Source organism: Schistosoma mansoni (assembly GCF_000237925.1).
Source record: "Schistosoma mansoni, WGS project CABG00000000 data, chromosome 1 unplaced supercontig 0010, strain Puerto Rico, whole genome shotgun sequence".
In the NCBI taxonomy this organism is placed as follows: Eukaryota; Metazoa; Platyhelminthes; class Trematoda; order Strigeidida; family Schistosomatidae; genus Schistosoma; species Schistosoma mansoni.
This window is the reverse complement of record NW_017385987.1, coordinates 2,625,985-2,649,911: the sequence shown is the minus strand read 5'-3', so window position 1 is coordinate 2,649,911 and position 23,927 is coordinate 2,625,985. Positions and strand designations below refer to the sequence as shown.

At 36.4% G+C, this 23,927-nt stretch overlaps 1 protein-coding gene across 1 annotated transcript in view; it reads right to left on the bottom strand.

The window, feature by feature from the left end:
- Positions 1 to 5,356, bottom strand: part of Smp_122090 (hypothetical protein) — a gene marked incomplete at both ends in the record, with an annotated part of 10,265 nt that extends 4,909 nt beyond the window's left edge. The window contains one exon of the mRNA XM_018792008.1: positions 5,207 to 5,356. Within this exon, the coding sequence (XP_018644912.1) occupies positions 5,207 to 5,356 (150 nt within the window). The remainder of the gene's footprint in view (positions 1 to 5,206) is intronic.
- Between the last annotated feature and the right edge of the window lie 18,571 nt (positions 5,357 to 23,927).

Below are 23,927 nucleotides of genomic sequence, written 5' to 3'. Positions count from 1 at the left end.
GTACAGCTTAAGTAAATGATTTCATCGAAAGGAAAATTTTCTTCGCTGAATTCTCTTTTTCTTATTCAATGACATTATGTGAACGAAGAGTTGGTGAAGAAGATTAAATTCCTGTTTCATTCAACATTACAGAGTGCTTTAGCAAAACATGAAAACCATACATTGAATACATTATTTGCACATCTTCCTTCAGTTCTTCTTCATATGCTCCATGATTTTTCTAATTCTGTTCTTATTACAATTCCTCTCTGTTTACATTCCTATTCTCTTTAATTGAATCTTCTCAATCTTCTACTGACAGGCATTCCACTTCTGATTGGTGTTACATATACTTATATCAGTCAACATAATTAGCATGCGTCACACAACTACTCTAAACTTCACACATATACAATCTAGTTAAAATGTTAACTGAGTGATGCGGAAACACTTAATCTCTGGATCATTGAGCTGAAATCTACAATATCCACAAAACTCTATACTGACAATCACAATTAAGTAAATAAGTTAGTCTGGTTATTGAATTCCCAATATTTATGATCTTGAATGTATCCAGATCACAAGAAGCAAAACTATACAGTAATTATCTATAAAATAGCAATTCATATTGTTCTGAGTTGAACAGGACATTAATTAAACTCTAAATCAATCAGTTACATAGATACTTGTAAGTAACACTACGAAAGTTTGACTTGATAATTTCAAATACAGTGGATATCGAATGAATTATTTGTAGTAAAGAAATGATAATATAAATTCCAACTTTTTAAGACATGGTGTAAGTTTCTTCATCATAGAATAAATAATTTATTTCAAATTAACTTAAGTTTAGATGGTACTAATAAAAAATGTAAAAGTTAGTGGAATATTATATACATACTATCTGATCATGTATATGGTACTGATGGTAAAAGTATATTGTACAAACGAGCCAACCAGAGTTGAGGAAACAACAGATAGGTTTCTGAGCTAATTTCGAGAATATGTGATTTTCATCTTATTTCACGTACGATGTACAGTATAAATACCTTGGTGTAATAAAGTTTGAACATGAAAACTAACTTGTTTGCCATATAGTGAAAGTAATAGTATTAGATATACCAAATATCGTGACCTAAACCTTAGGTCACGAACCCTAAATTCGTAACCCTAATCCCTTACCAATCCATATAACTACAAAGTGTTCTTGTACTGTAGCTAATACCAGATTGTGATCGGAACTTTAACCCTAGTTCTTGGCCCTAACCTTTAACACTAAACCCTAACACTAATTTCTAATCCAGGAACAATTTATATACTGTTAAGATTCGTTTTCCGACCTTATAAGTGTTTGAAAAAACAGGTGTTGTATATTTATACAAACAGATGGAAAGACCTTGGAAAGACTTCAACTGACTCTGTCCACACTTTGTGATATTTTTGTGTGTTTTTTCATTATAAACTATTCGTTTACGAAAGGTGTTTTTTGATTGACTGAAAACTGGCTAAAAGTTTGTCATGCTTATTATATCCTCATCCCCATGTTTAACCCTTATTGCATTAGTTGCGAAATAAAGCACAATAAAAAATGTCCTTACGTTAAAATTTGAGAAAAACGAACAACTTGGCTGTTGTTCAGTTCCAATAGATTTTAATAACATCGATATATTATTGTATGAATTAGATTTCTGCTGAAATTCAATCAAAAATTCCAACGAACAAAAAAATATACGTTCTTTTAATGTATATGAATACTGATGTTCTACATAGTGTTTATTTCTAACACTTTTCTGTTATATCTCAGTCAGCTACAACGTAGAACCAGGCGCATATACGCATCGGTCAAAGTTGCCACACCTCATTAGCACAACAAGATCAACGCCGAATTCATAGAAGTAGTTAATTTAATGCTGATAATATACAAAAGAAAGATTGTACATAAGGATATAGTACAGAAAAAAAGAAAGATATGAAGAAATTTTAATTTTATAGCTTAAGGAAAGACAAAGAGTGTATACACCTACGTCATTGTGGTCGATTCTGAGCCATGCCACACAGAGTCTCCAACCATTGGTTACGATAGTCACGTGGACCCCAACCAAGTAGTCTGCATCTACCAGCATGGCTCAGGCTAGAAGTTAGTGACTCCAAGTACTGATGCTACGTTTTGGTTTAGCCGCCCCTAACTCTCTACCAACCATCCTCAATACTAGTCAGCATAGCGCGTCGTGGTAATCAGTGTTCAGGCATACGTAACACGTGACCCAACCATCTCAGTCGATGAAGATTCATCACCTCATCAACTGATTTACCATCATTCCCTAATACCCTGCATCTAACCCCACTATTACTTACCTGGTGATCCCAGCAGATGCGAGCAATATTTCTAAAGCATCTGTGGTCAAATAATAATAATTCATACTATGATTTAAGTCAGTTTGATACAAAACACAATCATACATATACTGATTGGTTTTTTGATACAGTAGAATAATTGACAATATGAGATGTGCTAATGTAACCTCAAAACTCCATAGTATCTATTTACATTAATATTAAATGATAGTTGAGGTTATTTTTTACACTTCAAGTTGCAGACTACACTTAAATGTAATCTCAAGATTAAAAAAATAAGTAAAGTGTTACTTAATAGATAAAATTCGACGATCAAAACTAAAAAAAGATTTGATATAAATGACATTGTTCACCTTTCAGTTATCAATCAACTATAACCCCACTATACTCATTGGTGAGTCCCAACTGAACATATAACTTGAGTACAAAGGCATTTTGGACTTTTATGAACAGTTCAACGACTACGAAGTTTACAAAAATTTGTTTGAATCAATCACTCTCCAATCACAGAAACATATTTAATTTTCAAAAATCTTTTACCATACTATTAAAATTTAAAGGTAAGAAAACCCATTTAAGGAATTTACTTCATAAATGAATAACATGAATAAAATTATATTGGTCATTAACTTTTAGGAAATCAACACTTTATAGACCATTAAAATTGCCTATTTTTTTCTTATTAATAGAGAATTTAGTCGTTATCAAGAAGTAACATTTTTACAGAATTAAACATTCGAAATGTGCAGACACTGAATCTGTCAGTCGACAATATAAACTACGGGTTTAACAATGTCGGTCAACCTCCCATACTGATAATAATCTTGTGTTAGCCGGTAACTAACATGGAGATGAACTCTCGAAATTCTTCTGAAAAACCGTAAAATGTAGAATTCGACTATATTTGGTATGAGAAAAGTATCAGAGATGGTAGGAGATTATGGATGTGCAGTACCGTATAGTGATTCAGTTTACGAATGTGAAACACTGTATGACAACTCCAAGGTTTAAAAGTTGTATTAACTCAAGTTATTCTATTTAGATCTATTTAAATAGCGTATAGCCAGACAAATTATGTAACCAACGTACCATTCTGATCATATTGGTTATTTTGTACACATTCATGTCTGTTTTTTGTTTATTCCTTTAACCGTATTGTACTTATTTTCGTATCATTAATTATTGGCTTGTACTCATGTATCCTTTAATAGATGTTTTCTCTATACCTTTGTTTGCCGGTATGTATTTCCGTATATTTTATTCGACGTCTATTTTTTATACATAATCTGAGTTACACTTAAAATAAATAATCTGGATCAAGTTATTTCCATTTTCATGCATGTTTATCTGATCATATTTGAATGTTTAAAGATTAATCTACCAGGATACTTATTACTTGACTTCTACTACCAGAGTTGTCCAAATGATATTTAGCCGAAGTATTATAAACGAAACTAAATATAAGACCGACTTTTTGATTGATTAAACTTGCGGTTACAGACTAGTAAGCCCAATTAGTTTTGAACACTGTCTCCTGACATAGATTATTCAAAGTAACGCGCTAGCTTATGGGTCTGGCGTTCATTGTTATAGACTATTGAGGATTCTTAAAGCACGTCTAAGTGGCTTTTCACTGCTACCCAGTTTTCAACACTTTTCCTCCATTGGTAAAAATTGACTATTAATGTTTTATCTAGTTTGTTCGGTTAGACATTTAAATATGTAAACAAAATTTTCAACGAAACTGTTTGGCTCAAATTATTTAGTTATTCATATTAAATTTAATGAACACCCGATCTATTTAACAGGATCTTTGATGTTATGTATCCATGCATAAAATACATACTGTATATACACTACTAAATAGTTGAGATTTACGTAAATCAAATGATAAAAATTACCTCCAAAATCACAAGTTTCCAAGAAAGGAAGTAACTCAGTAATAGCATGAAACCAACCGAAGAACCATTACTTAACTAAGATGCACTGAACAGCTGCCTCGTCAAATGAAGGACTCTTAACAATGAACACATCCAAAACCTATAGATCTAGCCGTCGGCATGATAACTCAAAGCCATTGAAATCAAAATCCGATGATTTAAATCTATGACCATCTTCGAAACGAAACACAACTTCACAAAGCGCTTAGTTAAACAATAATGTTATTCTATTAAATGTGATTACTCATAATTACTGTTTAGAATGAAGATTTGAAATTATTTTGTCATATTTTGAAAGGAAGAGCTTGACTGTAATAAAATGACTACTCAAACTTAGACATCCAACTATCTGGTACTTAAGTGTACCGATCCTAATTGTTATAGTTCTAACTACCACAGGGAAAAATTAACTACAAAAAAAGCAAATGACTACCTGTAGTTGTAAGAACTATACAGAAACAGATGATATAGAAGGATAAAAAACATACTAGGTTACCGTCGTTATATGTCGTTAAGAGGAAGACACAAAAAGTAAACTCATACGCACTGCTGCCAATGACTTTCAATCATATATTATGATCTCGGACACAGTTTATTGCGAACTCTAACTTGGATTCCTACATGTTTCTACATAGTTTAAACCACCATTCAGCATCTTCATGATCTGATGCTAAATATTTCCCTGATGATGCTTGATTATTTTCCGATTTAATTCTCATGCTAATATAACCCAGTGATTGTTAACTTACCACTCACAACTTGTGTAGTCATCAGTTCAGTAGATGTATACTTACAATGTTAATTATCAATTTATTATCCCTATTCAAAAATAAAAGGTACCTCTGATGAATAAGATACATCTGAGTAAATTCAATATTTCTCACTTAAAGTATTAAATGTTTCTTAAAGCAGTATTGTTATTTTCGACTTACCGTATCTTCAGTTGTTTCGAAATCAAATGTTGTAAAAATATTCGCTGATCTTGTAACATTAATGAATGTATTTAAATCATCATCTTTTATGGCATTAATTATTTGTCTTAAGTGTCCTTTTGCTGATGAATTATAACTTTGATTAACCATTATCCAGCTAAAAAAAACGAAGTTAGCTGTTGTGATAGGATAGATTATTGATATTTTCGCAATTGGGTTTTGTTAGGCAAAGATAATATATATGTATTTGTCTAAGTTTTATTTTTAGTGCCAACTTAACGAAACCACATTATCTAACAAATAATGACTTATATGTATACATATAACATATATCCAGACTTCTGAATAACACTATGTGGATCCAGACTTTTAATTAGATGCACATATTCATACACAAATATGTATGTTGTAATATTATAATTTTGTTTGCATATATATGTGTCGTGTTTAAGATTCCAAAGTATCACGAGATCTGATTTTCTGATCTGGCTTTCACTCTGTCATACCAAAACAAACACAACTACAGCTACACCTATTAACTTATTTGTTCATTTGGACTAACACAAATATGTTCACATGTCCTGTCATCAGCATTCGCCTACCCACTCATTATTCAAGTAGTATATATATAAATCATACTAATCTAATTAACCAATCTTAAGTTCATTTTACTATTTACAAATTAATCTTATCAAAGAAAAATCTAATTCTCTTTCTGTGCACAATAAATTGTTTTATGATATTGGTGCCAAAATTATTTATTTATTTCTCTTTAGATTAATAGTTATTTACATTAAAAATTAGTAGTAATCATATAAATAATAAACATGAGTAAGTGATGTTTACTAAATTTTTCAGTTTGCTAACGCATTAAACTGATTGATTTTTTGTGAGTGACTACAACCATATGACCACTAAAATTGGATTGCACGATTTATAAAAGCATTAGCTTCACTTCTACAGTTCAAACTGCAATCTATGTAATGTGTTCTGGTATTTAAGCCAGTCAGTATTACTTACTTACGTATGCCTGCTATCCCCAATGGAGAATAGGCCGCCGACCAGCATTCTCCAACCCACACTGTCCTGTAGCTTCTTTTCTAGTTCTATCAAATTGTTGTTCATTTTCCTTATGTCTGTCTCCATTTCTCAGCGTAATGTGTTCTTCGGTCTTCCTCTTCTCCTTTGACCTTCAGGATTCCAAGTGAGGACTTGCCTTGCAATGCAGTTGGGTGCTTTTCTCAATGTGTGTCCGATCCACTTCCAGCACTTCTTCATGATTTCTTCCTCCGCTGGATGGGATCTGGTTTGTTCTCTCCCACACAAGCTTATTGCTGATAGTGTCTGGCCAACAGATCCGAAGTATTTTGCACAGACAACTGTTGGTAAACACCTGTATCTCCTGGATGGTGGCCTACGTTGTTCTCCACGTCTCCACCCCATACAGTAGGACTGTCTTCACATTTTTATTGAAAATTCTGACTTTGGTGTTGGTTGACAGTTTTTTTAAGTTTCAGGTGTTCTTCAGTTGTAAATATGCTTCCCTTGCTATACCAATCCGCGTCATCCCATCTGCATCTGATCCACTGTGTTCATCAATGATGCTGCCCAGATATGTTATTATTTATTTATTTATTTAATCACATATATATTGGTACAAAGGGCACCGGATACATATGCGCCACACAAAATAATGAGAATGGGAGGAGAAGAAAGAAGATGAGTATATATAAAGGAGGGAAAAAAAGAAAAGGAGAAGAGTAATGATGGGGGGGAACTGAAATGTACAACCAGAAGAGCTCTCTCAGTTAGGAAAGTTATAGCCACTCTTTATGAAGAAAGTAGAAGAAGGTTACAGCAGGATCGCCACTGGCTTCTATTCTGAGTCATATTTGATAACGTTTCTAGCCACTGTGTTGCACCATCTCTCGGACCCCAGCCAGGGAGTCGTGAAGGACCAACAGAAGCTAGCCCTTTGCAGCCTTCTTTCATGCCACGACACCATGTCATACACTGACCACCTCTCCGCTTTTTCCAACCAGTCCCAGAGTCGGCAAATAATGCACGACGTGGAATTCTCTGGGACGACATTCGTAAAACATGCCCAAGCCACCGAAGTCGGTGTTTCAAGATGGTGACACCAATTGAATTATCGTCTCTGCGCCCGAACACACGATGCCAAACCTCTGCATTACTAACATGGTGTTGCCACTGAATGTCAGCAATCCTTCGGAGACAACGATGATCGAACACAGAGAGATGTCTAACATCCTCAACTCGGAGAGACCAGGTTTCACATGCATAGAGCAAAACTGCTCTCACCGATGCGTTGTAGATCCGACCTTTTACAGCCAGACTAATATCACGAAGGCGCCCAAGATGGCCCAGATTGGCATAAGCCGCTCTGGCTTTCATTATACGTGCATCGATCTCATCACTCACACAACCACCAGCACTTATGCAGCTACCTAGATACATGAACTCCTCAACTACTTCAATCTGCTCACCACCCAGGGTGAGTACAGGATTAGAATCCTGCCAGTCTTGTAGGAGTACTTTGCACTTGGAGGGTGCAAAGCACATGCCGTACCTGCGGACACTGATTGCCAACTGATTAAGTGCGGATTGCATGCCTTGGGCATTATCGCACAGTAAGACAATATCATCCACATACTCAAGGTCGAGAAGTCTTTCTCCAGACAGCAGATCCACACCGCCATTACTTACATTCATCAGAGCTGTTTCCAGAATGTCATCGATGGCAAAGTTGAAGAGGAATGGTGAGATTGGGCAACCCTGCCTAACCCCACTACTTGAATGGAACAAGGGAGAAAGGTGGTTGTATGCCCTCACTTTGCTCGAGGTGTTCGTGTATAGGGCCTTTAAGATGTTAATAAACTTCTCAGGCACACCCTTCTTCAATAGACAATCCCAGAAAACAGTCCTGTCCAACGAATCGAAGGCAGCCCTGATATCAAGAAACACTACGATTGTTGGCCTGCGATAAGTATGACGGTGTTCTAACATTTGGCGGAGGGTGAAGATGTGATCAATGCATCCTCGATCAGAACGAAAACCAGCCTGCTCCTCGCGAGTCAATCGTTCTCGGGTTTTAAACAACCTACGAAGAATGATAGAAGCCAATAGTTTGGACGCAATCAGAAGTAGACTTATCCCCCGGTAGTTGTTACAGGAACAACGTGAACCCTTTTTAAAGATAGGGACGACTATTGACTCATTCCATGATGTTGGAAAACTTTCTAGCTCCCAGACCTTTGCAAACAACGCAGTCAGTTCCTTAGTCAGAAAGTCACCACCATCTTTAAAAAGAGCCGGAGGTAAGTCATCTGGGCCCGGTGATTTGTGGCGCTTCAAGAGTTGGAGTTCCTTGCGGACTTCCGCCTCGTTTGGTGGATCAGTCGTCACCGGCCATGTGGGGCAGGACAAACTGGTTGATGTTGCCGGAGCAGCAGGCCAGTTGAACTGCCCTTTGAAAAATTCCGCCCATCGTCCAAGACGTCGAGAGATGTTAGTGATTGGCATCCCGTCGTCCTCGTAGATTGTTTCACTCACACCAGACTTCTTGCTGCCAGTGGCTCGGATGAGTTGGAAGAGCTTCCGGCAGTTACCAGATGCAGCTGCTGCTTCCATCTCATTAGCACGCTCCGACCACCAGGCTTCTCGGTCCTTACGCAAGCTTTGCCCGATTTCACTACGTAACAGCCTTCGTTTGTAGTCATACTCACGGTCACCCGGAGTAGACCGACGGGCTTCCATCAGTTGTAAGGAGACAGAAGAAACCCAGTGCTTGTAAGCGGGACGTTTCGCGAAGCCGCAAGCGGCTTTACTCGCCATTTTCATGGCGTCATGAAGATGCAACCAATGCTCATCTATACTTTTCGGTGGGATGGTAGCTAGCCTAGAAGCTAGCTCCGCTCGATACTTACTTGCAACAGAAGTTGCAGCCAGTTTACTAACATCGATCCGTTGGTGGTGGTCAATCCTTCGGCCACTGAAAAGTAAGGTGAGATTGGCGCAGACCAGGGCATGATCAGACTCCAAATAAGTACTCCAAAAGGAGCGGCAGTCTTGTACACAACCACGCCAGCGGTAGCTGATCGCGATGTGATCAATCTGAGTCCAGGCTTGGGATGCAGAAGGAGGACACCAGGTAGCACACCGGCGATGACTGTGCCGGAAGTTAGTGCTGGCCAGAAACAGGTTGTGGTCTGTGCACAGTTGCAGCAAACGGTCCCCGTTATCTGTCCTGCGACCAACAAGTCCCCATCGGCCACCTGAACGACTCTCTTCTGTGCCTAGACGCCCGACCTGTGCATTCAAGTCTCCGGCTAATACTACAATATCTGTCGAACGCACTTTCTGGAGAAGAACTGTTAACTGATGGTAAAACTCATCCTTGATTGCATCCGGGCTGCAATCTGTCGGGGCATAGGCGGAGATGACGAAAAGACACCTATTCTCACGCCGATTTCTTCTCACTTTGATGGAACTTTCTAATCTAACAGCACATAACCGACTGTTAATGGGGATCCAATCGATTAGTGCTGCCTCAGCTCTAGCGCTTAGTGCGACACCAACGCCAGCAAGACCAGACGAAGATGCCACAGGGTCCTCGGATAAGCGCACGTGAAACAAGCTTCTAGAGGCGACAGATGGAGAACGGATTTGTAGTACTTCACTAGAGTCTTGAATACGGATCTCGGATAGACAACAAACGTCAACATTAAGACCTTCCAAAGACATAGCCGGCCCTATCTGTTGTCTGATCTGCATTAGTGTGCGAACGTTGAAGGAAGCCAGCTTGAACGGCGTACGTGGTTTCAGAAAGACTGCTTCAGTATTCATAATCGGTGAAAGCATTCACTTTCAACCAGACAGTGACTGGAGATCGTTTAGATAGAACAGATTTTCCACCAAGAGCGAGCTGCTGCATAAGTTGAAAAGTAAGGTTACACAAATTTGGAATAAAAGGGGGTGAATTAGCGATATGGTAAATAATAATAATAATAGTAATAATGCAAATTGATTTGTTTCTAGTATGAACGAGAATACAATTGTCAGTTGAATGTTCCATTTTATTTATTTGCGAGAGGGCTGTGATACTGCCCGGGTGCCCAAACCGAGGCAGGTGGTTTACTTAGGAGGCCACACCCCGAGCCATTGACCTAGAGGTCTAACCCACAAGGCAGTGGAGCATCGTGAGGAGATGCAGTCCCATGGTAGCCGGTGACCAATAACTGGTTCATTCGCCATTTGTTCCTTCAGGATACGGGAGCCCATGTGCACCATTGGTTTGGGATCAGGGTTTTCCAACTCCCCTAGGTGGATCCTTCATATCCACCGACCCGGTTATAGCGCCGGACATTCGCTTTTCGTCCTCTCACTTTCGTAAACAACACCCTCGCCACGAGAAGGCAGTGAGTAGAACTTCCCTGGCAGGGGCTATATACGCGCGGCCATGTGAGAGCATTTCGAGAGGGAGAGCGGACTCTCCCCACTCTCGGCCGTACCAGGGCATTTTGGGGGCCCCAGATATGTAAAGGCTTTCACATCCTCCAAAGCTTCTCCGTCAAGTGTAATTCGATTGGTGTATGCTGTGTTGTATCGGAGAATCTTGCTTTTCCCTTTGTGTATATTGAGATCTAGTGCTGCTGAGGGTGTTGCTACACTGGTCGTCTTCTCCTGCATTTGTTGTTGTATGTGTGATAGAAGAACAAGATCATCTGCGAAATCTAGATCGTTCAGCAGCATCCTACCTGTCCACTGTATCCCGCGCTTCCCTCCAGATGTTGAGGCCTTCATGATCCAGTCGATCACTAGGAGAAAGAGAATGGGTGAGGGTAAGCAACCTTGCCTGACACCGTTCTTTATCTCAAACGATTCAGTGAGTTGTCCTCCATGCACGACTTTGCAGGTTAATCCATCATAGGAGTTCCGTATGATATTGACTATCTTCTCAGGCACGCTGTAGTGTCGAAGAAGCCTCCATAGTGTTGTCCTGTCCACACAACCAAATGCTTTCTCATAGTCAATGAAGTTGATGTAGAGTGATGAATTCCATTCAATTGATTGTTCCATAATGATACGTAGAGTTGCGATTTGGTCTGTACACGATCGATCCTTACGGAATCCAACGTGTTGACCTCGAAGTTGGGCGTCTACGGAGTCCTTCATTCAGTTTAACAATACCCTGTTGAGGACTTTTCCTGGTATTGAAAGAAGAGTGATACCCCCGTAGTTAACACGCTTACTGAAATCGCCTTTCTTTGGTATTTTGATCAGAAGTCTCTCTTTCCAATCAGTTGGTACTTGTTCTTCATCCCAAATCTTACTGAAGAGAATGTGGAGTATCTCTACAGTTTGGAACTTTAGTCAGTTTATAGGTAAGCCAAAAAGCGAGTACACTAACTGATCATAGAGTAATTACATATATCTAGTCATTAGTATTGATAGAAGTCTATCTATCAATAGAAAGTCTGGCCACTAAACTGTATGATGGTTCATGTTTCTGATGTTATGTAACTGGAAGCAGAGGAAATCTGTCATTATATATATATATATATATATATATATATATATATATAATCTATATAATCTAAGGGTCTCATTTTGACGTAATCAATAAATTTGATGGACATTAATAATTGGACCTTATTTATTACGTGGAAGACTAAGTTTATCATATCATCGAGCAGGTGATCAGTCTCAGCACAAATAGCTATGTGATGGCATCCCTAAATGCATCAGAATGTTTCCTTGAGATGATAAATATGTCCTACTGAAGAGTGATAACGAGCATCAAACCTGAATTCATGGCTTACTGTTTATCAATTTAATCACCTAACATGAAGACCAGGCACATTGGAAAGATACGCACCAAAGATCGCTCACTCATAACGCCCAATAAGAATAATACCTCGACTAAGTATCATCCGCTGAATATATTACCTGATATGATTGTAATGAGTGCTAATAATGTTAAACTGTATTACTTGAAAAGCTGAGAGGTACTAGACAGCTATTTCATTTGAGCTATAAAATATCCTTCAGTGCATGATCGAAATCTTATACGATATCAGACTCGTGGTCTCAAGAATTAAGACACAAAAACTGGAGACTTCAATATATGTCTAGATGTTTAATAACTGCATTACAAAATACACCAACCTAATGAGCTAATAATACACTTTTTCTATAAATCGTATCAATGAAAAGAAGATTCGTATCATGAAAATTAACCTTATCATTTCTTTTTGTTAGTAAACAACTTGAAATAACTATTGAGATAAATATGAACAAGTTATTAATTCATTTCGTATTGTTTGTTTGAATCTTCCCATTGATGTTTAGGACTGAAATTGATCAGCCTCTTATTGGCATATGTGCATCTTGTACGGATTGCCCCGATATTGCCTTAAGCCACAAGCATTATGAGCGAAGATGGATGGTGACTAGAAATAAGATCCAGGAAGTGTGTTTCGTCCTACTTGGGACTCATCGGTTGGGTGTACCCGGATCTCAGAATTGATGTCAACTCCGGAACTCTAACCTAATACCGTTCGCTTCAAACGTCATCGCGTTACCCACTAAGCTACTGAATCCTAATAGCCACTAGCTGGTACAATTGAATAAAGTTTAAATTCATTTTGTATTATTTGTTTTAATCTTCCCATTAAAGTTATTATTTACTGGATAATTTTGATTGGACAACTATCGAAAACCAAGAGCCACCGGACAACTGGATTGTCCTAGTATAGAGCACCTCAACAGTTCACATTCTAGAACCCACCCGATATCGAATCCTGGATCTTCAGGTCTCACGATAAACTTTTAACCATTAGATTATTGAGCCGGGATCCGATCGTGTACTTAGTTAAGTTCAGCTAATCCCTGATATTGCCCCCCCAAATTCCGTTGCCGGCGGTGGATAAACAGCTAACACGTTGAGTTACCTAACCCTATTGTTCAAGTTCAGTGGAGACCTGAAGGACCTGGGTTCGATCCCTTGTAGGGTCGTGGATGTGAACTCCTGAAGAGTTCTATAATTAGACAAAAAAGTTGTCCAGTGCTTTCTGGCTATCAATGATTATCTAAGTAGGGTCAATGAGTGATGTAAACCATGAAACTAAAAGTGAATACAAATATTGTTTATTATTTTCTGCCACTACGTAAAAACTAGTCTTTTTTCTCGGTAAAGGCAATTTATGTATTGGTGATTACAGTGGAAGTGATTGCATAATGAACCACAATAAACAAAAGGTGCAAATTGTTAGTAGGTTGACAGGTGTACTAGTAATGTTATAATGCTCGCTTTTCCATGTCTATACGAATGGGACATTATTTTTGTCTTAGACGAATATCTACACTAGATTCCCTCCCAGTGTCTATTCTATAGGACTTCAACACAACTCAGATCAAAAACACGTGGTTAGCCTGAATCAAACGTAAATATATTTTCATACCTAAAACCAACAACAATCCGACACAATCCAACAACAAACAATAATAATAAGGATTAGAGAATTTCTAACTCATCTAACGCCTGTAAGACTGTCTACAAGTCTGACTAAGCAAATAACCAATCATTATCATTCTTGTCCACACAGCAAGTAGTGATAAGAATTAGGTCAAAACTTGAGAAAATGAACTTTTTAAAATAATAACCATTAGAAATTACATAATAAGAGGTGTGTAAATAATAGAAATCATTTGAATAATAAATAAGATGTACAGGATGATGTTAAATTTTCTGCGGGATCATGGATGTTCACTGCTAAGGCGTCCCATCCTAGGACGAAACGGCTGTCCGGTGCTTCCAGGTTTTCAATGATGGTCTAACATTGATCGATTCATGATCTTAATCATAACTCAATAGTCTCCACAACCTTATACTGATAAACAAATCTGTTTATCTTTTTTAACCAATGCTCGTTAATCAATTTTTGATCAAATATGTTATTATTTTGAACAATAATTTGGACATATTTTCTTATCAGCTAAAAGAAGAGTCAAAAAATATTGAGACAATAATTATCTTATTAGAGTTTCTAAATTTTTAGAAAGTGCATTCCCATAGCCTTGCAATACAATCTAACCTGAAAAATACCAAGTCACCAGTTGACATACAGCTGCTTTAAGATGTTGATTCATGTACTAATAGCATATAACTTCAAGATAATAAATAAATTTTACATCAACTATTTTAGTTAAGTTGAATCATTTAACGTAAGCACAAATTCGTAATGACATTTTAATCGTTGGGTATGTCATAACAAAACAAAAGAAAAAAGAAAACGTCAACTTACTACTTCATTTTAATGAATTAACTATTAATTATAATGAGTAGGCGGTAAACTAAGTACATTTAGATAATCTAAAACGTTAAGAAAAACTGTAGGCAACACTTTTTTTTTTAAATGATATAAATAAAAGATACAATCAAATCAATAAATCCTAAAATATAATTACATCTATTTATTCATTGCCAAGAATCAGATCTTTCAAACTTCATCATCCTTTATCCCAATTTAACATTGATTTAGAACTCTTTTTTCATCTACGGACATTGAATTTAAACTTCAGATGAAAACAACAAAAAAAAAGAAGTGGAAATATAAGCAAAAGCTTTTAGCTAAATAGACATCAAGGTTTAGGGTTATATATGTATAGTTATTATCTGTTCCCCCCTCCTGGGGCTACTGCCGGTCCCAAGCCCGGACAAAGGAGGAGGGTTGGGCATATGGTTAGCGACCCTATCCCGTAGAAAACTAACTCGCTAAAAAAACGCTAACCAGTAATAGAAAATCTTCATAAAATCAATAAAAAGCTTGATAAATAATAGGACCATTTAAAGAAAATTTATACATATTGAACAATATGATAGTGATATAATAAAATAAATAAGTTATGAATCACATTACACCTACTAAGATTAAGTTAAAAACTAGTTGATTAAAAATACTAGACATATAACTAATAGAGATTAAGCATATCAAATTTAAAAGTGGTAGGAGTTAAATATTGAAATTTAATTGGTTTAACAAATTAGTGACTAAACACGACAAGAAGATTAAATTACATATCATAGTAATGATAGTGTTTCATGTCATTTTACCTGAAAGAAAAACTCACTTTTATGTAATATGAATGAATTTATAGCCTATTGTAGTGTAGTGAACTAGAAGACGAATGGGGACAGACTATCTCACTAAAACCTGATAACCATACAGTAAATAGTTAATTTGCAAAATAACAATCAATTGTCTCAATCTTGATTGTTCCTTCTGTAAATATCAGTCCATCATCTCTGATTTCATTGTTCATGCATTCTCATACCGATAGCGCTTCTCTCCTGTTCTTTCCTTATCGATCTTCTGCCAAAATACATTCTATGCCTGTCATCACCATATACTACTTATGTGGACATAAGTAATCCATACCACAGTAGATTATATAGTTATATATTACGTTTGAATTTCTGCTCATTATTGTGAAAAGATCTTGAATCTCTTGTCTAGTTAATTATTATATGATAGAAAACTGGAAGTTTAGAAACATTTTTTTCGTTTTACTATGTAAACTGTTTTGAAAATCAAGCTTAAACAACACATCAACTTTAAAACTATTCACTAAAATAATCAATCTATTTAGTATTAGAACTAATGAGTTTTATAGATTGTTCTATTTTCTGTGTTCGGTCCTAAGCTAGGGTAAAGGAGGAGGATTGAAAATGGGGTCCGGAACCCCATCCCGTGGAAAAAAACCTTGCTAAAACAACCTAACAAGATTAAACAAACTAAACCATTCAAACTTTGCCCTGGAAGTTGAAAGAAGAATTATAACATCTCATGATGAAAACCGAGAACAACAGTTTTTATAAGTACATGGAATGTTCACACTATGTGGGAGACCGAGAAGACCAGTCAAATAGCAATGGAAATGAGGAGATACAACTTGGCGGTACTCAGAATCAGCGAAGCCCATTGGACACAAGCTGGTGGGTGGTACATACATCGAGGAAATCACCAAACTGCATCACGAGACAAGGGCTTGCCTGCAATCCTGAAGTGAGATGGGAAAGAGGAAAGCCGAATAACACAGTGAATCGGGAATCGGAAGCAGACATCAAAACGATGAATGGCAACTGTGAGCAACTAGAAAGGATTACTCAGAACGTAGTTGGATGGAGAATGCTGGTGGATGGCATATGCTCCTTCACAAGGGCTAACAGGCGTAAGTGTGTTTAGTAAGTGCTTACCCTATTTACTACTTGTCTGTAAATTATTTTTGTCTGGCTGTGAATATTGAGTTACGCCTAATCAAATGGAGTTGACTCACTCACCTTCTCTTATCCACGTCACTTCTCTTTCTTCACTTCGTTTCTCTGTCTGTCCGTATCGACGAGTGTAATTAATTTATTTTATTCCATTATTCTCTACCGTGAACTGAGTCGATAATTGCGTACGAGGGAAGCTGGGATCTATATCTCGATAACACCATCATTCGATCAAACTGGAGTCAAATACCGGGCTACAAAAGATTCACGAATTCATTCTATCCTCAGTAGCCAGTTAGAAGACAAAAACAACAAGCTAATCAATCTTCGATGATTAAAACTCAAGAACTAGAGGAATTGTATAGATTAGTTACATGGCCTTACAATGCTACAAATCTAAGGTCATTATTCGTAAACAACTAAATCGTATGTGATATGAAATTGGTGAAATTGTTAAATATTTAATCTTAATAGTTAAGATCATGAGCCAGTTCAAGCTAGACCGCCATGGAAAACCTGGGATCTCTAGACGACCGTTTCGTCTCATTGTGGGACTCTTCAGCAGTGCGTATCCACGATCCCGTTTCGCGAGATTCGAATCCTGGACCTACCAGTTTCGCGTCAGAGCACTTAACCACTAGACCACTGAGCCTGCATCCAACGATGTTAATGTCTAACTTCAACCAATCCACGAAATTGAGCGACATATCCACCTTTGTCTTCAGTGAGTTGATATCTCCCAACAGACCTGGTTGAATTCCACTGGTCACTGCTTCTCACTAGAACTCCAGGAAATACCTCATGGAGCTAGTCACTAGTGAGCATATGATTATTATCAGAAGGGGATTTTGTGGATATTATAGTAATTTCAATGGTTGAGATGATGAGTCAATTAAATCTAGACCACCATGGAAAACCTGGAAGCACTGAGGAATCCCACAACAGGACGAAACGGTCGTCCAGTGCTTCCGAATTTTCTACGGTAGTCAAGCTTCAATTGACTCATGATCTCAACTATTGAAATTACTATAATATCCACAAGAACCCCTTCTGAAGATAATTAATTAGCAATCATTTCGGAATAGTAGAACAAATATCGATAATTATTAAGTTAGATGAAAGCTTATTATTAAAACAAAACGAAAAAATAATAAAGTAGTTACTTAATAACTACATGATTAAAATAAATGGAATAATTCACCTTCCTCAAATATCCGCTCCGATCTAACACTTTTCATATAAGAAAGGGAAAAATGTCTTTGCTAATAAATTCGAACAATAAAACATTAGAGTTTATGTAGAGGTTGCATAAGAACCTTATAGTCTAACTGCAATAGCTAAAACGCCATCCTGCTAACGGTATTAGATAAGATGATGTCTATAGTCAGCGTCTATGTCATTCAAGTTAAATATAATTCATCGTACATTCAATAATTTTCATTTCGCTAAGAAATAAGCTTAAAAAAAAAACAAGAATGTAATAAATTATTTACTGAATACGATTTTTTTCTATTACCCAGTATATATGTTTCATTCTAAACTCAATGTTACTATATGAAATAGTTATTGTTGCTGTAAACGTGTATCTTACATCAATCGGAATCATTTAGAACAAGTTTCCAAGACTTTATACATCACACAAAAGTGTTCAATCAACAAATCACGTTAAACAATGCTGTTGCAATCTAGTTAAAAATTTGGGTATAAAGGAAGATCACCCGAAAACATTAATCAAATGACGTAGATTAATGAAAATAAATCAATTTTAGAATATTTCTATAAATATGAATAGGTATATACCTATGATGCATTCCATATCAGTTCATTTGATTGTAAATAAATAATGTAGACCTCTAAAAATTTTAATTGATCTCATTAATTATATAAACACTGTTTTAATAGTTAAGCCCACCTAATTAACTGATTCTTTGATTTGTTGCGCACACGATCAAAGTTGAATTACCCTAGATTATATGTCGTTTCGCTAAATTTGAATTTATTTTTTCATCGATACAATTAAAATTAAAATTCAGTTTAATCTTTTTTGGCTCGGATATAAAAAATTGTGTAAACTGTTGGGTTGAACAATTATGAGACAGATCGGTAAAATTTTACGACAATTATAATCATTAGTTGGTATCAACTGAAGAAACAGTGAAATCAGAGAAAACAAGACTAATTAGTGCTTATATTGAACTCTTCACCGATGTTCAACCAAGATCCACAAGAGATTGGTAATAAAACTATCAAATTTCACACCGGATACAGTAAAGTATGATTTCCTTCTAGATATCTGTTATCTATAGAACTATTCAACTTGAAACTGGAACATTTGCTCGTAAAGGAGATTGATTATCGATCGTTCAATTGTTCGTAAACTGGTTAAAGTTGAAAGTGTTATCATTATGAGTATTGATTAGCTAGATCAATGGAAGCGCGCTCACCAAAACAACTGAAAACCAGAGCTTTTACTGTATGCGTTAGCTTCGATGTACACTTTCAGAATAAAACGGCAATAGCAGTTAACGCCATTTTCAAAAACCACCAAATAAACTTCGAAATATTACAAAAAGGCTTTTTCAATTACAAAGAAAGGAGAGTAGCCGAAGCGTTCCATATAATGCTTAATCCTACTTCTCTCAATATAAAGGATGGCCTTACCATCCTACTCCGACTATCTATCCTAGTCACCTTGTCTGATATTATTTACAATTCACACTATTACCTTACAAATTAAACTCTATCCTTTGTCATTATAAGGGTCACACATTTTTCATCCTTAACAGTGCACACATACAAATTTACATACATTTCGCTGATAAAACACCTTGACCGAAATAACATGACATTGGCTTATTCAGACCTGTTTTTTGATTGATCGCACATAATATTCTTGCGTTGTTCCTCTGTACTATTTAAACTTGGATTAATTTTGATCTGGTTATTTATTCTCTGAAGTGGCTTGCATTGAATCACGAAACGTCAGAAAATCTAATTTTTCTACTCATTGGGATATTACAAATATATTGCCCCCAAATGCTCTGGTACGGCCGAGAGTGGGGAGAGTCCGCTCTCCCTCTCGAAATGCTCTCACATGGCCATGCGTATACAGCCTCTGCCAGGGAAGTCCTACTCACTGGCTGCTCGTGGCGGGGATGTTGTTTACGAAATTGAGAAGACGAAAAGCGAATGTCCAGCGCTTTAACTGGGTTGGTGGACACGGAAAGTCCACCTAGGGGAGTTGGAAAACCCTGATTCCAAACCAATACTGCACATGGGTCCAGTGTCTTGAGAGAACAAATGGCGTATGAACCAATCGTTGGTCACCGGCTACCATGGGACTGCATCTCCTTACGATGCCCCACTTCCTTGTTGATCAGACATTTAGGTCGAAGGCTCCGGGTGTATCCCCTTAAGAAAACCACCTGCTTTGGTCTGGGTACTCGGGCAGTATCATAGTCCTCACACAAATCGAATGAGATTTGTGTGGCGCATATATATCTGGTGCCCCCTTGTACCAATATTTATGTGTTCAAATAAATAATAAAACAAATATATCATTTTAGTTAATTTAAAGCAGCTTTCCGGTACACTTACATTTACAACTGATCCTGCATCTGAATAAAAATTGTTTTGAAATGTCTAAACTAAGTTAGTTACTATTATATGTAACAATTATATTTGAAATAATCTCGGCGATTGACATTTAAATAATTCCAACGTTAAGTCCAGCAAACTTTTCTGGACTTCTCCAGGGTAATAACCAAAATAAAAATGATCAAAGAAATATATAATTTTTAACAATCTAATCAAAACTTTACTGTGTACATCCAATCATATTCTGATGTTGACTTTACTAAATAGGATAACGTGAGTCAGTTATGTGCGAGTCATGTGAAGAGTTCATAACATGAAGATAAATGAATGAATGTGTGCGTATGTGTAAGTTTGAGTTATTAATAGTTGATATCAGGTGTTGATTCGTTTTTGTAAGAAGTAAGAAATACAAGTTGAAAGTTGAAATTGTTTTTGAACCGTCTATGTGCATGTAAAATGCGAACCATCAAACACATAATTAATGCTAAAATATCCCGTCAGAATAACGATTCATGTGAAATAAACAGGTTGGATAGAGATATGGTCCAAGTACTTGTTAATGAACATTCGCCATGTGGTAACCATCTTTTCTGTTCGGGCTGTTCTAAATAACCCATAAATATAGCGTTTCTGTCAATCTTTATGTGCGCTGAAATCTTTCTGAAGTATTTTGGTCACTTCGAAATTGATTTTGTGTCCCATTTCTAAAACATGTAACGCTATCACCGACCTGTTCTCATGTTTCTTCAGATCAATCGAGGATTCAGGAACATTGGTTGGGTTCTAAATAAATAATATATTTGTAATATCCCAATGAGTAGAAAAATTAGATTTTCTGACGTTTCGTGATTCAATGCAAGCCACTTCAGAGAATAAATAACCAGATCAAAATTAATCCAAGTTTAAATAGTACAGAGGAACAACGCAAGAATATTATGTGCGATCAATCAAAAAACAGGTCTGAATAAGCCAATGTCATGTTATTTCGGTCAAGGTGTTTTATCAGCGAAATGTATGTAAATTTGTATGTGTGCACTGTTAAGGATGAAAAATGTGTGACCCTTATAATGACAAAGGATAGAGTTTAATTTGTAAGGTAATAGTGTGAATTGTAAATAATATCAGACAAGGTGACTAGGATAGATAGTCGGAGTAGGATGGTAAGGCCATCCTTTATATTGAGAGAAGTAGGATTAAGCATTATATGGAACGCTTCGGCTACTCTCCTTTCTTTGTAATTGAAAAAGCCTTTTTGTAATATTTCGAAGTTTATTTGGTGGTTTTTGAAAATGGCGTTAACTGCTATTGCCGATTTAATTTGAAGTCTATTCAGTTCTGCAGGATTATAAGGAGGTTTCTTTGTGTACCTAATATGTTCTTTGGCACAAGTCAAGATTTCTCGAGATGACTCTTCAATATAGAAGGCATCACAATCTACCACTTAATTTGTAGACGCAGTTCTGTGTAGACGTGAATGGTATTTTTTGTTTTAATCGAACTAAAATATTTCGAAGGGTGTTCGTTGTTTTGTAATATACTTAATTCTGTGTTGTTTTAAGATTATTTGGAGTTCTGTTGTGCCATGGCGGTATGGTAAAACTGCAGTACCAATCCATGGCATTTCATTCGAATTATTATTACTCACTGAACCGTCTTGTTTTAATATACTTCTAATAATCTCCATGGGATATTATTGAATTGTAAGATACTAACTACATTTTTTCGTTCTTTTTGTTTGTCCTCTTCTGAAGTGATGATCTTGTTGGCTCTTCTTAAAAGTTTTAAGGCTAACAAGACCTTAGCACTGAAAGGATGTATTGAGTGGAAGTCAATATAGCGATAAGAGTGTGTAGGCTTTCGGTAGATGGATAGATTTAGAACTCCATTTAAATTTCTTTTCACTAAGCAATCTAAGAATGGTAGCTCACCATGTTCATTTTCATTCTCATTCGTGAATTTGATGTGAGATGAAAGTGTATTTATCTGCTTTGAAAACGATCTTAGATGAGTCTTTTTTATCCCTACAAATGTATCATCTACATATCTAAGCCAAATTCGTGGTTTAAAGTCGTTGGTGAAAACATTTGATTCTATGTGTGCCATAAAAAGGTTGGCTACAATCAGGGACACGGGGGATCCCATTGTTACGCCGTTAGTTTGTTTGTATAATATTACGTTGAAAGTGAATAGAGTCGAATATAAGCAGAGTTTTAAGGATCTCATGATTAGACTGATGCTTAAAGGACATCAGTCAAAATGAGTATTTTCGTCCTCTAGTAAATCACTAATAAATTCTAAGCATTTATCAATAGGAATGCTAGTGTATAAAGAAACGACATCAAAGCTTACCATGACTTCATTCTTCTCGATAATTGATTCCGATAATTTTGATTTCAAGTCACATGTATCTTTAATCATATTACGTAAGTTAAGCTGCAGGGGCTTGAATATGCTGCTTAGATATTTCGACAAAGCGTATGTCAGTGTGTTGGTAAAGTCTAATATCGGTCTTAGAGGGATATCTGGTTTATGAATTTTAGGCAAACCATGAATTATTACGTGATTTGGGATACAGAGCAAACCAAAGCGAGACCCCAATGACTGGTTTTAGCTCTTTCAAAAGTTGACTTGTTTCTGATTTGACTTTGTTTTTGATCGTTAGTGAACTTTGTGGATTGGTCTTTTCATATGATTCTGTTGAAAGATGCTCAAGAGCTTTATTAATATAATCTATTCTATTCATGACCACTGTTGTGTTGCCTTTGTCGGCTTTTGTGATTATAATCGTTTTGTCTTTTCGAAGCGAATGCAGAGCCTTGAATTCTTCTCTTGAAATGTTTGTGTTGCTTCAACCTCACATTCAGTTGTCTTGAAGGTTCTCCAACATAAGCTACATTACGTTCATAACATTTGATTTCATGGACAACATTCTGTTGTTCTTCCTTCGAAAACTTATCATTAACTTTCACTAATGATGATCTTATGATGTCACTAGCCCGTAAACACACTCTCATATCATGTCTGTTTAGAATCCTCTTATTTTCTCCCGATGTTTCTCTACGTATGGAATGACCACGGTGGAATTCTAATCTTTCCGTATACACTCTAATTTAGTTTTTCTTACATTTTTAATGATCTTCTTTAAAAGCTCTTTGAGATAATTTTTAGCTCTAAGTGTGGATAAAATCCCATTCAATTCCACACGCTGGTCTTCCTTATCTGTAATGAGATTGACACTTCTGTTAATTAAATTTTTTTACAGCTATGACTCGCACAGTACGCATGGGCTAAACCGTAATCTAAGTATTTCTCAGAATGTGTTGATTTCCTGAATACATCTATTTTCAACTTATTATTATGTCTTCATTTAACCAAACAATCAAGAAACACTAGTTTCTGGTCGTTGGACTCTATTTTATTAGTTAGCTTGATGCTCTCCGAAATGCTGCTTACATCTTCAAACACTTATAAACCATTTCGTTTAATGATAATGAAAATGTCGTCTAAATACTATAACCAAACTTTTGGTGGGTTTATACATGTTGTGATCGCGCCAGTTTATAGGGAATGCATGAATAAACTGGCTGCAATCAGAGAAATTGGTGAACCCACTGACATACCTTCTTTCTGTCCTTAAATATCTCCTCAGAATGTGAATAAGGTGGACCGTAAACACAATCCGAAGCACTTAATAACTTCGGATGGATCTAACCGGCATCTTAAATTCAAATCTGAGTCAGATTCTAAACAATCACGAATAATATTCAATATTCTATTGATAGGTTAATTAGTAAATAAGGAAGAAATATCAAAACTTGCCATCATTTC